The 18,585-nt window shown below is 41.5% G+C and overlaps 1 protein-coding gene across 1 annotated transcript in view; it reads right to left on the bottom strand.

Moving 5' to 3' along the window:
• Positions 1 to 18,585, bottom strand: part of LOC126474794 (peroxisomal leader peptide-processing protease-like) — a 787,868-nt gene that overhangs the window by 201,399 nt on the left and 567,884 nt on the right. Inside the window, exon 3 of the mRNA XM_050102270.1 lies at positions 10,200 to 10,298. Coding sequence (XP_049958227.1) covers positions 10,200 to 10,298 — 99 coding nt within the window. The remainder of the gene's footprint in view (positions 1 to 10,199; positions 10,299 to 18,585) is intronic.

Below are 18,585 nucleotides of genomic sequence, written 5' to 3' on the forward strand. Positions count from 1 at the left end.
GAAACAGCACTACTACAGCTCGGGGCCCTATGCTCGCTACGGCACATATTCATTAAAGCGTAATGAATCCCCTGAGGTCTATTACGCACTGCAAATAAATTTTGGCTTTTGCGTTACAGGCAATTGCAGTATAAATTCAAAAGCAAATAGTTGTATCCAAGTTAATTCTAGTTTCTTCATTATAGGCAATGCTGTTGTAAATACAAAAATAAATTGTCGCATCTGATTCAAAGCCAGTTTCTGCATTACAGGTAATAGCGGTGAAAGTACAAAAATAAATTGTCGTATACAGTGCAAAGCGTGTACCTGTACGCTGTCATTATTAAATTCCTTAGATTTTCTTACAAATGCAAATTGCTCGAAATCTACGTTCTCGTCACTCAGTTTGATAACACGTTCAGGTTTGTGTGTGAATCTGTTCGTCTGTGTCATTTCGGATTTCAAGTTGCGTAGCTTTTCAGATTTTAAGTCGCGTGGCTTTTCGGATTTTAAGTCGCGTAGTTGCTGTAAATTGCTCACATTATACACGCTGCGTGAGTCTGACACATGTTCATAAAGTGGCGTCTGTTGTGGTATGTTATTAACTGAAATGTTTTTCATCTCTGTTACTTCTTGTTGTAAATTTGACAACTTCCTACGTAACGTGTTGTTAGATGAATCGATCTCATTAATTGTCTGCTGTAAATTTTGAAATTCAGGTGTTTGGTTAAATGAAACCGGTGCAGTATCGTCTGATGTATTGTCATTAGTATTTTCGATAACATCCATACGACTGGCCAATTCATCACATTTTTCAGTCAGTATTTTAACCTGATCATCGGTTTTAGAATCACACGCATTAATCTGTTTTTGCAACTTACGTGTAGTTTCGCTCAGTTTTTTAACATCAGCTTTGATGACCTCGCAATCCTGTGTTAGTTCTAATTGTTCGAATCTGTCTGTCACTGTTTGAATATTTACTGTGTGTGTATCTGTTTTTGATTTAAGATCAGAAATTTCATCACGTAATTCCGCGTTCAATTGTTCTATGGTATTAATCCTGTCGGACACTGTAGTAATATTATTGTCTACATACGTCTTCGCTTTCGCGAACATTTTACGTTTGTCTTCTTGTCTTTGTGCAGTGATTGTTTCTATGACTTGTCGTTTTACTTTGTTTTGATCCTGAATGAATTTACGGAAACGCGTATCACTGTTTTGTATGTGAAGATTAAAGCGTTCGTCAATCTGAGTGTTCTGTTGGTCGAATTTCGCGTCGATCTTTTCATCCATTGTGCGCGAAAGTTCTGCTGTCATTGCCTTAAACTCGTCCCGTAATTGTGTAGCTTTTTCAGAGCATTGTTTAGCGACTCCGCTAATTTCGTCTCTGAGTGTTTCTGTTGCGGCTGTTTGCATTTCCCTTAATTCTTGCGCAACAGACTTAATTTCTTCGCTATTTTTTCGTGAACAAGCCTCAATTTCCACGCGCAACTGTTCCTTAGTGTCATGACACTGCGCGGCAACGGCTCTAATTTGTTCACTAAGCTGTCTGGAATTGTCGTCTAATTTTTCATTCTGTTGTCTGACCTGTTCACTAAGTTGTTTGAGATTTTCGTCATTATTGTCAAGTTTCTCATTTAAGTGTTTGTTATCTTCCCTAAGTTGTTTGACCTGTTCATTAAGTTTGTCTTGTTTTTCATCCGACCGTTTTGAAGTGCTGTCTATTTTTTTATTCAACTGTTCGTTCTGTTCATTAAGTTGTTTGAAATTGTGTATCAAAAATGCCATAATTGGATCCGATGTAACATCATCTACTCCATTCTCTGTATTATTTGACGGTGTATTTGCAATTGTCGCGTTTTGTGTGACCATTTGGTCATTCTTTGGTTCACAAAAGGCTTTCCCTGTCAAATGTACACTCTCATTCACTATTTCGGAATTAAATAACTCCGGCGTACTTTGTGTAGCTTGTTCATTTTCATTAAAAATATTTGTCTGTACGTTACTTGAATTTTCTAAATCGGGTGTGTTAAGCTCGGCAGTGCTCATTACTATAGAGCGTCCCGCGTCATCAATTGTCGTCAAATTAGCAGACGAGACAATTGAGTTCGTTTGTTCATCATTAAGGTAAAAGTCATCATTAGTGGTTGGAATGCACTGATTGTTAGTGAACGCAGGATTGTCATCATTACACTGCGTGTCACATGTCCTATCGGTAAAGTTGTTTAAATCGGTAGTTTCGTTCGTAATACCTCGCGATACACTATTCACAGTCTTTCGCGGCATTTTTACAGTAGTCACAATTATTCAAAAATAAATAAGCACAAATTCAAAAGCAACACACAAATACAATAGAGCAACGAATTGCCGTTGACCTGTAGAAAGAAAGTCACAAGTTAATAAAAGCGTTGCGCCAATTCCTAATTATATCTAAGCAAATAAGAGCAGATATCTGACTGTTGTTCAAAAGACTCTCAACGAAATACGATCCTGGACTGGGTGTCGCCAAGTGTAACCTCCCCACAAAAATTTAAAAGTAAATGACAATATTATTTAAGAATGCTAATGGACATTGCGCTAAGTGTAACTTGTCCACCAAAATTTAAAGACAGAAATAATAAATGAATAGGAGCCAAGAATAACCTCCCTGCAATGAAATGTACTGACCAAGACAACAAAAATGTGAAATTCGCAATCTGACTCTGGTGTAAGCTCCCACAAAAATAATGAAAAACAATTCAGTGGTAACGAAATTCAATTAAACCGAAATATCGGTCTATGGCCCTGTGCAAAACTCAGAATTAAACTCTTACCTCATTGTAACTGCTAGTCAAATTTCTGCTCTTATTCTTGCGCACGGCTTGGAGGAACTGCATTGCAAATAATAATATTCCTTTTTTCTGTGATTTTACTGAAATTTTTCTTTAAAAGAAGTGGAATGAAATGGGAAGTGTAACGAAATCGTTGGTTCAATAAAAAATAAATTTTTTTGAAAAATGCTTTTGAAATAAAAATTATTATTGGGGCACTTGTTGGAGATTAATTATAATAAATAAACTTTACATTATCTGAAGATTACCTTAATTAACAATACCTCATTCAGCATCTTGACCAGAATACCGACAGACTACGTCACACAACCGCATTGGGCTGCTACCACTGACCGACCGCTCTGCATGACGACTACTAGCGTACTCGACGCAACTGAACAGAGCTACTGACTCGCAACGACTACTGACAGAGTACAGCACGCAACTAAACAGAGCTACAGACTGAGAACCGCTCGCAACACTCGCGCGGTCAAGCGCATACTCTCTGGTCAGAGAGGCTGCAATGCCTCGCCATCGCTGCTACGTTACATACGTGTTTCAAAAACAAGTGAAATCGGAGCTCACACGAAAAGACACAGGAGTCCGTTTTATTCAACGCGCAGTACGAGATTGGAACAATAGACAATTACTGTGAAGGTAGTTCGATGAACCCTCTGTCAAGCACTTGAGTGTGATTTTCAGAGTATCCATGTAGACTACAGAAAGATTTTCGCTACCAGTAACAATAAAAAGTTATTTATTTGTCACACGACCGGTTTCGGGCTTGCGCCCATCCTCAGGTGTTTATACATTCGTGTACATGTTTATATTGCTGGAGATCATTGTATAAATAGAAAAAAATATGGACGTGAAAATGATAATAAGTGTGCAACTAAGTGGAAAAACACTCACCACAGCGTAACTATAATAATGATGCTTCATCTTTGTGTAAGTACAGATATATTTTCGACAAATGCTGCCTTGCCACTTACAATTGTCCCACTTGTATCTGTTTAGCCACCGGCAAATAACTTTTTGTATTTATACAATGATCACCAGCAATATGGACATGTACATGAATGAATAAACACCTGAGGATGGGCGCAAGCCAGAAACCGGTCGTGTGACAAATAAATAACCTTTTATTGTGACTGGTAGCGAAAATTTTTCTACAACCTATAAAGGAACAGTCACGGAGTTCAACAGCATCCACTATGGATAAAATTCATCCATGTACATGTAGCTGTAGATGTCTCTGTTGGTAGTGCTGACACACTCGTCCTCCAGACGGTGTAGTCAAACATGTGTGTCTGCTAGTTTCCCCGCCGTCTCACAGAAGATCATAAAGAGCAACGAAGAACCTTCTGTGCGGAATTGATAGCGGCTGATCTTGACAAATTTTTGTCGAACATCACCACAGCGGATGAAACATGGGTTCATCACGTCGAACTGGAAACAAAATGGCAAACCATTGAGTGGCATCACACCGCCGCTCCTCTGACGAAAATATTCAAATGCGCGCCTTCAGCAGGTAAACACGTGGCGACCGTCCTCTGGGATATGAAGGGCATATTCTGTTTGATGTCCTTCCTCAACGATCAACTCTGACGTGTGCTGCGCTACCCTCAGGAAACTGAATAAACGACTTCAGCGTGTTCGTCGCCAAAATAATACAAACGAACTTCTCCTTCTCTACGACAACGCAAGGCCTCGCACAAGTCTGCGCACCGAGAGGACCTCAGAAAACTTCATTGGACTGATCTTCCTCGCCCACCCTACAGCCCGGATCCCGACACTGTTTAGTGTATTTAAGGATGAAATCCGCGGGAAGCAGTACGTGGATGATGGGGAGGTTACTGGAGCAGCAAAACGTTGGCTCCAACATAGACCAGTAGAGCGGTACAATGCGGGCATACAGGCCCTCCCAGTAAGTTGACGTAAGGCCGGCACATTGAACGGTTTAATGTGGAAATCAGCATTTTATAGCCAAAAGAGTGGGGATTAATATGGTGAATTGGAATCCTGAATAAAACCAACTTGCCTTCTGGAAAAAAAAATGTTGCGGTACTAACTGAACGCCCTCATAGGTCTAGACACATTCACAGATATGCTGGCGGTGCAGCACTTTTCTTGAAAATGAAGTCTTCTTTAGGGTGAGCTTCTTAACTTTCAAAGAAGAAATTTGTAGATGTACCATGTGAAAGGTACTAAGATCTTTATTGGCATTTCGACAGTGCGAGCTAACATCTCAAAGATGTTTGGGCTCACATGCTGTTCCTCTTCGTTGAAATGTCTTGGCTCAAACTCGACTAGGGTTTGAACTGCACGTGTCATATTACACGCCCTAAACTGGAACTTGTGGCCCTTTGGTTAAATAGTCTGGCTCATGGCAAGTTTGCGAAATTGTATCAAACTTACAACGTTAATATAACACATAACAACAGTAATAATAATATCGGGAGCTAAATTAACGACACAGAAATGATGTAGGCCACACAATTGCGATTTGGTTAGATTAGTGTTTATTCAGAAAGCAAACTAATATCGAAAGTGGTCGTATTTAGAATAACTATTACACTCTAGCGCATATCCATTTGACACAGTTCGATCATTCACAATCTCATCGCGAATTACAATTGCAAGACTCCACCTCGTTAACTACGCGAAAAGTTGAGGTCACACCAGGTGCGCGGCTGCTCACCGCTCAGAGACAAAGTCCCGCGATACCACACAACGCGAAATTTTCTAAGTCGTTACACTTCCTGGCTACCGGAAGACCGGCCGTACACTTTCGCCTCTCCACCAGCACTGTCCCTCTGCCCGTCCCCGGACGCGTTTCCCGTGCGCCGGACATCCTCGCTCAACTGACCAAGGCAGTTCCCTTTCCTGAAGCCATTGATCTGACTGGCTACAGCTTATTCTACATAATTTTACATTTTAACATATTTAAATAATCAAAGCTCGTCCACTTTCACGTTCTAACTAAAGTAACAATAATATCCATAATAAACGTTAAATTATTTTACATAAAACCAATACCATGTCCTTCTTAACCTTGAATGTCACGGCCAGTAGCCTTGCACCAATGTGCTTTCTGATAAATAAATAAAGAACACAAGTAATTATTATGCACTAAACTTTACAACAAATATTCTATTGCCTAATGATTCAATAAGGTGTCATGCTGTCATCGTTCAATGTGTCTTGTGTGGAGCAAATGATGATCTGATCCTTAACTGAAAACACTGATAATTAAAATTTACTATATCTTTTAAACAAATAAAGTTACAGTGTTGATATTTACAACATTTGTCATTTTAATGATGCACTGCTTTACGAAGTGTCGATCTTTACAATCGACCAAAGCGTTCAGATTTTAACATTCAGGTCTTTGTTACAAAACTTGTTAATTTCACTTTAACAGTAAATCCTAAACTAGTATAGGTATGATGAATATTCAGTTTTATTGGGATCACCATGAAAATTTATGGTGGATGGAAGATTAAAATTACTGTGGCCTTCATTCCCTGAATTACTATAGGAGTATTCATAAATGTTTCCCTTTTGGCCACTCTTAGGACCGCCATATTTAACACTGCTACGTCTGCCTGGCCACAAACAGCTTCTACGGGGTTTCCCTATGACGTAGGTTCTCGTCTGTCTCATTCGCTGACTCGCACACTACAGCACTTGGACCTCATTCAGCACAATAGACGCCTGTGAATTCCCCGTCTTGTGGCGAATCTGCGCTCTTTGTGGCACACGGTACTGGACGACAGAGTTCGTTTCACAATTCCTGAAGGCTGACTCTTTCGGCCATATACTTAAATGAGGGCGAAATGCTCGTTAACTCACAACAGTTTACGTCATCATCTGGTAGACAGAATAAAAATTTTCACAGCTTTTTCGTGATATACATATGAATGCCCACTTTTGAGCAGTTTACGTACCTTTGTTTACTATTTCTTGTAGGTACAACACATTAACTGAAGATGTTAAGTTTTTGGTAGTACCAAACTCTTTCAACTGTTTTTTCTTCAAAGTTTATATGTTTTTGTAGGTGCAAATTCAGGTAATAACTCTCACAAAACACTATTTTCTCTTTTGGCAGTTTTTGGTCAATGTACGAATTGAACTGGTACTATCTATAAAAGGGAGTAATTCTGCTTCCCGATTCAAATACAATGAGAGACCACTTACTTGAGCAAAAGAAGCACTGAGCAATGATAAAAATTTGTGGAGCGCTCTTTGTAAGTTGTTTCTGTGCAGATTCTATGAACTCACTCTGTGTATTAGTACACGTTTCCATAACTTATAGCGTAAATATGTGTTAACGCTAACGCACGCTAAGCTAAAAATTCAGTAAGAAGGTAGCTAGTCTAAATGAATTATATCATCGCTACCATCAAATGTCTGAGATAAATCTCAAAAGCCCACACTTAGTGATGTTTCAACACATAAAATTGTTTTATGTATTAACTCAGTGTATAAATAGCTGTCTCAGTAACTGGACTCCAAACTGTGATAGTCTACGTATCCCCAAATTGCATTTAAGAAAGATAACACTTGCGTGCCTTGTCTCCTTAAACACAGGAAGGCGAACGGAATGAATTCATTCGCGGCTGTGGCGTCACCGTTCAAAAGAGAGGGATTTAATCTGTCTAAGATAACAGCCTGATTTACACTTCTCCTACACATGCGAATAACAATATTACATACTAGAAGGTGAAAAAATTTTACTAGCTTTTCAAATTTTACCTTTATGATGCTTGGTTGGTTCTGCTTATTTATATGTGTATTTTAATTTCGTTAATCTTTTCTTTATTGCGTCTTCCCAGTACTGTTTCCTTTCTTTAACGAATGTAGACAGATTCTCACTCGCTTTTGAAGATAAATTATTACAAGTTTCTGCTACAGATCCACTGTTTTTTTATGAATTTCTCACTCCCGTTAATAGATATTGCGTTGTGTGCTATGTATTAATTGACTATTTTCCTTTTGCAAATATTTCGTAAGTATTTTTTTATGTGTTAATTCCTGGATTTTTAAGAACTTTTATCAATATGTTACACTACTGCTCACAATACGAACGCACTTCTTGATCGTTTTTCGTCTACCCGAGGACCCAACAAATCAGACTGTTGATCATAGTTTATGGAAATCTTCGCACTTCGTGATGACAATTATCTGCTCATGATCCTCCCACGACTTTTTGTATCTGAGTCAATTCCATTCAACGCGATCTGCACACTTGTTACTGTGGTTAATCTCCATTATCATGGTTTTATTTTCGAAAAATTCTTTCTAACAAGTTCATCATGATCTACAGAGTTCGCCAGAAAAATGCATACACTCTTTGTCAGGCTCTATAGAGATATCGATATTGTCGTTCGATTTGAGTTACGAGCATGTTGTAGTATGGTCTTTGGCTCAACAGATGTCAGTACTTTCATTTCGGTATTGAGAAAACAAGATGGCTGGAGCACGCTTGACATTCGAGCAAAGAAAATGTATTGTGAAGCGGTTTTTCAAGTTTGATAATGCAACTGAAGTGCAACGTCAGTAGAGGCGGGAGTATGAAACAGAACCGCCAACTCGCCTAACAATTAAATGCATCATAGCATGTTTGAATTGCACAGAATAATTTGTGATATTCACAAAGGAAGACAGCGTACAGCTACAACTCCTGCTTCGTCGGCTCTCGTGTTGGAAACGTTTCTTAATTCTCCACAGATGTCTGCTACGGAATGTGCTCGTGAAGTGGGGGTTAGCAGTACGAGTATACTAAAAGTTGCAAAGTGGGAAGTTTACATTCCACGATTACTGCACGCGATTAATGATGACGATCCTGATCGCCGAATGCAATTTTGCGAATGGTATCAGCAAATGGTAACTGATGACGAACAATTTGTGACGAAGGTAGAGTGGAGTGACGATGCACAATTTAAAATTTATGGACTGTGAATCGGCGTAACAGTGTACACTGGGCACCGGAAAATCCGCATGTGTATGTGGATAAAGCGGTCAGTCTACCAGGGATTCATGGACTATCATCTAGGGGCTTAGTAGGACCCTTTTTCTTTGATGCTATTGTCACTGGAGAAGTGTACATAGAAATGTTGCCCAAGTCAATTTTTCCAAGTATATGCACGCTTTATGGATCTGATGAAGAGGTCTTCTACCAACAGAACGGGGCGTCACCACACTACCACCTAGCCGTATGAGCTTTCCTGCATGTCAGTCTTCTGGGGCATTGGACTGGACGAAGAGGGCCCATTCAGTTCCCTCCACGGTGTCAGATCTAACACCTACGGACTTTTACTTGTGGGGAACTGTTAAAGATAACGTCTATCGACGTAAGCCATGCACGCTGGAGGAACTTCGCCGGGAGATTACAGCGACATGTGCAGCGCTCTCCACTGTAACACTGACTGACGTAGCTGCATCGACCGGTCGTCGTTGTGTTATGTGTATAGCCGCCAACGGTGAACGTTTTGAACATTTAAAGAAACCATGTGCTAAACTGAAGGTTGTACAACATGTATGATCAATCATTAAATGTAAAATAAACACATAAGTAATACTTTTCGTTCCTTAACGTGTGTATACATTTTTTGCAGCGGACTCAGTACTTCTATATCTACAACTATACTCAGCAACCCAGGCTGCGATGTGTGGCGGAGGGTACCATTGTCACCTCCCTACCTTTCCTCTTAAGCTCCAGAGAAATAATCAGCAAAGAACTCCGTAGGCTACTAGTACCCATTCCTATGACAATCACTATTGATGCTCAATAGTTTCTGTTGGGGATCTGCAGCTGGGGAGAGTAAAATGTGCAACCATCACTGATGCGGAGGTTAACATTGCTATAAGCACCTCTATCAGCAAAGGGTCTTACAGAGTTAATCAGACTCCTTACTTGTTGTGGAGAGTCGAATAACAATTCAGGAATTACCGTTGTGTCTTTCCGTGAGAAGAGCTTTTCGTGAGAATCATTTTGCATGGATAAAAGGAAGGGATATGGATTGGACTTTAAAAAAATCCTCATTTAAATTTGAGATAATAGTCATACAATAGTTTAAACCGTAATTTCGCACTAGACCACAAAAACCCACACCGAACCTACAGTTGAAGCTGTTATCTTTGGTGAATAGGTTTGCGAACCCTCGGAAGCTTTTCGGCAGAACCTGCTGCTATGTCTCCAAAAATGAATGCTGCTCAATGAAGTCCAATCTACAGATTCCATATTCCTCGTAATAACACGAGCTGCTTCTAAGAAAGAATTTCGGCTGCCACGTCAAATAGGGGCACTGACCCTGCTGCTTAGATGTGTAAGGTGAAAGCCACTCTGGCGCTGGGTTTATGAATGGCACCAAACAGTTAACAGAGGAAACGAGGCAGAGTACTTACGACGGAAAGCACCCAGCGGCCGCCGATTAATGTGCCCGAGTGAGCGATGGTGGCGGCAGTCGCGACGTCCCACTCCACCATCACTCCGGACACGTCCATCTGGAACATACAGAGTGCTTCAGCATCAAGTAACTGTCACCCTTACCACTGGCAGAGAAGACTGCGTGTGTATACTGTATATTTACACAGATAGCAGCTCGCGCACATGGTGAAAACTGAGATCATCCAACTTTATCGTAGGAGCTTTTAGAATAATATTGGACGGTAGTATATAAGAGATACTGCTCTACTTTAATATTTATCTATATTAGCCAGAATTCCATGGATGCTGCTGAGAGCGGTCTCTTATGATGTGGAAACAAATTTGTGATGTACATTTTATTTCAATGTAATACAAAGAAATGACTTAGCATTATGAATTAATATAATATCACAGTGTTCATATTAATTACAAAAGAAATTAAAATATTAATTTTGAGAAATTTTGTGAAACTGTTCTTCAGTGGATTAGTACGAGTTGCGTAATAGAAAGTTCTTTAATTTAGCCTTGAACTCCACCGCATTACCCATAAGACATTTAATATACTCCGTCAGATTGTTGAATACACACCTAGATATGTATCTCACTCCTTTCTGTGGCAGAAGTTTTTTATAGTAGGAAGGACGTTCAATAAGCAGTGGAACACATTTTCTTTAATATTTATTCCACGCTCTTCTGACTAAAAGACCTTATTTTTCAAGACAATCTCCGCTCAGTGTGACGGCCCTACGTCACCTTACTGGAAGGGTTTGTATGCTCGCACGGTACTACTCTACTGGTCGACGTCGGAGTCGACGTCTTGCTGCATAAATAACCTGCACATCATCCACGTACTGCTTCCTGCGGAGTGGATCCTTCATTGGGCCAAACAGATGGAAGTCGAAAGGTGCGAGATGGTGGCTGGAGGATGGATGAGGAAGAACAGTCCAATGAGGTTCTGTGAGCTCCTCTCGGGTGCGCAGACGTGTGTAAGGCCTTATGTTGTCATGGAGCAGAAGTTTGTTTGAAATTTTGTGTTTTTTATTTTATTTTATCGTACGGCTAGGGCCCCCCGTCGGGCAGACCGTTCGCCGGGTGCCAGACTTCCAATTTGACGCCACTTCGGCGGCCTGCAGCCGATGAAGATGATGGGATGATGATGAGGACAGCGCAACACCCAGTCTCTGGGCGGAGAAAATTCCCTGACCCAGCCGGGAATCGAACCCGGGCCCAGAGGATTGATAATCCGTCACGCTGGCCATTCAGCTATCGGGAGCGGACAGTTTTGTGGTGATGAACACACTGAAATCTTTTCTTCAGTTTTCTTAGGGTAACACAATACACTTCAGAACTGATCGTTGCACCATGAGGTAGGACATCAAAGAGAGTCCCAGAAGACTGTCGCCATGACTTATCGGCTTAGGGTGCGGCTTTGAACTTTTTCGTCGGAGGGGAGGTGGTGTGGCCGTTTCGTTTCTGGTTCGAAGTGATGAACCCATATTTCATCGCCTGTGACGATGTTCGACAAAAAACTGTCGAGATCAGCCTCGTTGCACGCAAGCAATTCCCCCCCCCCCCCCCCTAGACGGTCTTTCGTTGCTCCTTATTGTCTTCTGATAGGTTGCGAGGAAGCCAGCAGGCTCACACCCTTGAGGATCCCAACCGGTGGGCGAGTGCTTCAGCACTACCAACGCAGACGTCCAGTTGTGCAGCGAGGTGTTTGTGATCCTTCGACACCTCGAAAGAGAGAGTCCGCACTTTCCAACATCGCAGAAGTCACAGCTGTGTGCGGCAGGCTGGCACGCCGGAGATCGACAAGTTTTCTTCTGGACCTTGTAGCGTTGATGACAGACGCCTCGCTTACCGACTCACTCTGCTTTGTTTTACTGCTTGGTCTTCGTAGACATTCTGCAAGCGCCTATGAATATCTGTGACGCCTTGATTTACCGCTAAAAGAAACTCAGAGACAGCTCTGTGCCTGGAACCCACCTCCGTTATAGACGCCGATTTGATGGCTATGTATAGCGCCGCTATCTATCGGAACTTCATGAAGCTATAAGCGCTGAAACGAGATTATTCCACTTTTTCCCACAGCAAATTCCACATTTTTCTCAACCTTAATTGGGTGCGAAAAAATGCCTTGCTTAATTATGAAGCGTCCCTCGTGAAACGTTTGAAAGTATGTTGGAATGTTTACTTGCATGAGAGGCTATGCAAGTGCTAAGTGTTTGTCTTAAGTTTTTAGCTCCAAAATGCTTTCTTACAGTTCTGAATAGCTAATGCACTCCTATCCTAAAACATGTGAATAATCACTGCTGTTTATAGATTCCTCGTTCCATGCGGCAGGCAGATGGCTTGATTTTCTTGCTGTCTCATTGGTTATGTATTTATAAATACCCATGACATACTTCACCACTTCAACATTTGGCATACGAGTGTATCGGACACGGAAATACTTTCTGTTGTACATCACAAATACCAAGTTTGTCCACTGTTACGATCGCTGCCATGCTTCCATTATTGTTGAAGAAAGCATTTATTTGTTTCACAGATGGTTCAAATGGTTCAAATGGCTCTGAGCACTATGGGACTTAGCTTCTGAGGTCATCAGTCCCCTAGAACTTAGAACTACTTAAACCTAACTAACCTAAGGACATCACACACATCCATGCCCGAGGCAGGATTCAAAACTGCGACCGTAGCGGTCGCGCGGTTCCAGACTGTAGCGCCTATAACAGCTCGGCAACACCGGCCGGCTTCACAGATGGTACATGAATAAAAACGCGTTTCCCTTTGCTAACAATTTCAGTTCTGTTATATAGCTGCTCAGCCAGGAAGGAAGCAACAGAGAGTTCCACGGTTCAGTTACTTAGTATGTTTTATCGTTTCGAAAAACAGGGTTCCCACAGATAAGTAGCACCTTAAATCTCTTGAATCGTGTCGGAACAAAGTCTACGACCGATATGGGGAAGCGTTAAACTTACACAGACCAACAGTTGGTTTGCTGCTAGGTTATTTGGAAGTGTTGGAAGTGATTCCATATTAATTCGATGCCCTAAATTCAAACATGGCACCTTTGCGTAAGAGCTCAAATTTTTATGATATAACAATTCAGTGAAAATATGTTAGACTGTTTCAAGTTAAATCTTAGAATCAAATCAAAAAATTACACTAAATTTTTCGTATTATATTATACAGATATTATTATGTACACAAATAAAGGAGAAAGTCTTCGCCGAAACCAGTTAATCGCCGAACACTTCGGAAGGTTCTTTTTCGTGACATTCTTGAATTTATTTTGGAACAGTACCTATTTAATCCCCAGCAGTATCTGCCGTCATGTGAGAAAGTTTACCAGATTTAAGTCCGCACAAATCATTCCAATACCAAAGCTATCGTGTTACGTTCTTTCATTTTGGTTGACTAAGCAGTTCTTGTTGAATCGTATTTGGCTCTGAGCACTATGGGACTTAGCTTCTGAGGTCATCAGTCCCCTAGAACTTAGAACTACTTAAACCTAACTAACCTAAGGACATCACACACAACCGTGCCCGAGGCAGGATTCGAACCTGCGACGTAGCGGACGAGCGGTTCCAGACTGTAGCGCCTAGACCGGCTCGCCCACTCCGGCCGGCGAATCGTATTTGTTCACATTGATGTAGAAGGACAAATTTCAAATTCGCTTTCAGCTACCAATAAATATACGCCCATTATCTGGAAAATATTCAGGAAGACCGATCTTTATTTCTAAGAGTCCTGTAATTTCGAGACAAAATATAAGATAGTCTTCTGGCGAGAAGAAAGGTAGTAAAACATTTTCTCTTCTACGGTAAATTTTTGTCGTTCAACCTGGAAGCCAGTAATTCATAAGCTTCTTTTGACAGATTGACATCTCTGGTGATGCCATTTATTCAACCTGATTGAATCGATACTTGGCGACCTCGCTTTAAGCGAACAGCAGTACAGTAGTACTTTAAGCCGTCGGCACACGGGACGAAGCAGCTAAAGTTGACGTGGCGCTTTACGAGTTTTGTGACGTCACTTCTTGCTATTTCACGTTGAGGAGCCATTTCGTCATATGAAACACAAAGTAAGTTCTACGATATTTCGGCGACGTGTCACGTAAAGTAGAACCAATAGGAAGCAAGGACGTTCGCTAGTCATACGCAGAAACCTTGAGGCCCACAGAAAACAATATGCCATATTGTATTTTTCATGTTCAGTAGAAGCCTATATTCGGTGGGTTTTATGTTATACTTTACACCCCACGAATATATGCTATTTCTAACAAGGGAACCTCCCATCGCAACCCCTCAGATTTAGTTATAAGTTGCCACGGTGGATAGACCTTGAAAAACTGAACACAGATCAATCGAGAAAACAGGAAGAAGTTGTGTGGAACTATAAAAAAATAAGCAAAATATACAAACTGAGTAGTCCACGCGATCATAGGCAACATCAAAGATAATCTAAAATCAGGAGCGCCGTGGTCCCGTCGTTAGCGTGAGCAGCCCCGGAACGAGGTCCTTGGTTCAAGTCTCCCCTCGAGCGAAAAATTTTTCTTTATTTTCGCAAAGTTATGATCTGCCCATTCGTTGATTGACGTCTCTGTTCACTGTAATAAGTTTAGTGTCAGTGTTTTGCGAACGCACCGCAAAACCGTGCGATTAGTAGACGAAAGGACGTGCCTCTTCAATGTGAACCGAAAACATTTGATCGCAAGGTGATAGGTCGACCGATTCCTCCACTGGAAAACACGTCTGATATATTCTATACGACACTGGTGACGGCATGTGCGTCACATGACAGGAATATGTTGTCGACCCACCTAACTTGTACACTTGACGAATGGGTAAAAAGAATCTTCTACCTTGTGGATGTGATAATCACTACCAAAAAAGTGATGAAAACATAAGAGTTTGTCACATAAACTGCAACAAATGAATCCAAAAGTCTCACAGTCGCACACTTTTCCCTGTGCTGTGTCAAAACATATGTTTTTAACGTTTTCAAATTTTACCGTGTGTAGACCGTCAAATCCTGAATATGTCCAAGCAAATCTGAACATGTCCTGGAATTTTGGAGAGCGAAGTTGATTATGTGTGAGTGCCTGAACTTTGATAATTGTCTGAAAATAAAAAATTAAAATTTTGGCTCGAAGGAAGACTTGAACCTCTCGTTCCGCAGCTGCTCACGCTAACCACGGGACCACGGCGCTTATGAGGTCTATCTATGCTTGAAACTGCTTATCTTGTGCATGGACTACTCAGTTTGTATATTTCCACACAACTTCTTCCTGTTTTCTCGATTGATCTGTGTTCAGTTTTTCAAGGTCTCTCCACCGTGGCAACTTATAACTAAATCTGAGGGGGGTGCGATGGGGAGGTTCCCTCGTAAGAACCAGCACATTGAATGTTTCGAGAACGAATCGTTATTAGTACGACTTGTTGTAATAAAACGAAAACGTCATGTTGGTGTTTAAATAATTTCCGCGCTATAACTAGCAGGTTCTGAGAATAAGCCGTTTTAAGGCAACAGCACATTGAAGATTTATGAAAAACATGTCCTTCTTGTTAGGATTTGCTACACTTAAATGTAAATTAATAACATTTCCGTGATTAAAGCCTGTAAAAGACTAAGACATAAAATACAAAATCTATTAGAACGAAGCTACATTCTAGCGTAGTGAGTAAAGGCACCACATTACGAAAGCGAGATTACTTCGATTGAACGTGCAAGTTCTGTAATATCTAACTTTTTAAACCTAGTGTTTTTTAAAAGGCTGTGGGACTTACTTATGAAATTAACAGAAACAAATTATGTAGTACTTGATGTTATATAAACATAAGTACGTTCTCTGTCGGTAAAGAGTTTGTTCGGTTTGACGAAGCTGATGCCATTACTGACTGGACATGTATCCTTCCTTCTTCTCTTATTACATGTTCACGATTATTAAAGTTTTTACTTACGTGTATCACAGAAAGAACAACATGACTAGCGTATGTACAAGGGAGGAAATGTGCGTTTTAAAAGAGCTAACGTAGGGATTTAACGTGCGTCCATTTTCACGAAAAAACTGTACTGTTTGCGATCAAAATAAAGCTGACAACTGCTGCTGGTGAGCGCTGAGAGCACAAAATCACGCTAACGAGATCGCCTCGTGTGACGACGGTGGTGTGTTTCGTGACGCGGATATCCCGTCTGTGGGCACGTCAACGTTAGCCGCCTCCTTTCGTTTGCCGGTGGCTTTACCCAGTGCGCTACCATGTTCAGTAACGTGAACTCGTCAGGATACTGAGTCGTTTTAGACTCACGTTCACCTGGTAAAACAAAGTGCAGACTAACGACGTTTGCATAAAAACAAGGGCGCAAGAAAACCAAACGCTTACCACAACACTCAGAGCCATGGCGATTCATTAGACAGCTTCCTTGTAAGTCTTTTGAGTAACTTGGAGGAATAAATGCACACCAGAAAGAAACCAGTAACTGTCGTAAAATTAGGTTGTGTCCTGAAGCTGGAATCCAGTTTTCGATTTATTTTAACCAAAATCTGCCCTTTAATTTAGCTTGTTGTTAAATTACAAATCTAAAATAATATTTATGCCACGTACACACACATCTCCAAACACTCATATACAGTAAAGAGCCAAAGAAACTGGTACACCTGCCTAATATCGTGTAGGGCCCCCGCAAGCACACAGAATTACCGCAACACGACGTGACGTGGACTCGACTCATGTCTGAAGTAGTGCTGGAGGAAAATGACATCATGAATCCTGCAGGACTGTCCATAAATCCGTAAGAGTACGAGGGCGTGGAGATCTCTTCTGAACAGCACGTTGCAAGGCATCCCAGATATGCTCAATAATGTCCATGTCTGCGGAGTTTGGTGGCCAGAGGAAGTGTTTAAACTCAGAGGAGTCTTCCTGGAGCCACTCTGTAGCAATTATGGAAGTGTGGGGTGTCGCATTCCTCTGCTGGAATTTCCCAAGTCCGTCGGAACGCACAACGGACATGAATGGATGCTTACGTACTTGTCACCTGTCAGAGCCGTGTCTAGACGTATTAGGGATCCCATGTCACTCCAACAGCACATGCCTCACACCATTATAGAGCCTTCACCACCTTCAACAGTCCCCTGCTGACATGCAGGATCCATAGATTGATAAGGTTGTCTCCACACCCGTACATGTCCATCCGCTTGACACAATGTGAAACGAGACTTGTCCGACCAGGCAACAAGTTTCCAGTCATCAACAATCCAATGTCGGTGTTGACGGGCAAAGGCGAGGAGAAAAGCTTTGTGGTGTGCACTCATTAAGGGTACTCGAGTCGTCCTTAGTCTCCGAAAGCCCATATCGATGATGTGTCGTTGAATGGTTCTCACGCTGGCAAGTAATGAAATTAGCTTTTAGAACATAGCCTTATCTCACTACACACACACACACACACACACACACACACACACACAAATAAAAATAGAATTAATCAGAGTTGGTAAAATTCATGCTATAAAGCCCGCGTAAAGCCTGTAGCTAAACTTTATTTATACAGAAATGCGTGGCTGGTAGATCAGGCAAACCAGCACAGGTTGTTCCAAACCTTCAGCGTCAAAACTATACAGTACTCTGAGATAGTGAAATAATGATCCCAAGTAAATACACTTCGTGACAAAAAAGTGAAGCACTGGTAGAACGTCAGTGTAACTTCGTACATGTGCACACCACCAGCTGGTATGTAAATGATTAAGGCTGAAATTCTCTGTGACAGATAAGACGGCCACCAGGGTACATTAGCGTTGTTCGTGTTTAGTGTTGTTACCAGGCCTCGTAGGACATAACAGGGGCGTGGACAGCATCAAATGTTGCATGGTAACTAAGAATGATACGGAGACGCCGTGTATTCGTTTGAGAGAGCGATATCAGCACCTGACAGAGTTCGAAAGCGCGATCCTCATGGGTCCCCATTCGACAGACAGGTCGCATCGTGCAATACCTATATTTGCGGGGTATTCGAATTTGACAGTGGCTCGATGTCTGACTGCATGGTAACATGAGGGCAGGCAGACTTGTCGCCAAGGCTGCAGTCGACAACGTCCACCAAGGGAGTACCGCCGTATTATGTGCACCAGGAAGATTCTAACCACATCACCACCTGCCACCCGAGAATAAGTGATGCAGTCGCAGGTTCGAATCCTGCCTCGGGCATGGATGTGTGTGGTGTCCTTAGGTTAGTTAGGTTTAAGTAGTTCTACGTTCTAGGGGACTGATGACCTTAGAAGTTAAGTCCCATAGTGCTCAGAGCCATTTGAACCATTTTTTGAACAATAAGTGATGGACTGCCTGCAACATTCTGCGTCGTCCTGCA

Source organism: Schistocerca serialis, chromosome 4 (genome assembly GCF_023864345.2).
Source record: "Schistocerca serialis cubense isolate TAMUIC-IGC-003099 chromosome 4, iqSchSeri2.2, whole genome shotgun sequence".
Taxonomy (NCBI): domain Eukaryota; kingdom Metazoa; phylum Arthropoda; class Insecta; order Orthoptera; family Acrididae; genus Schistocerca; species Schistocerca serialis.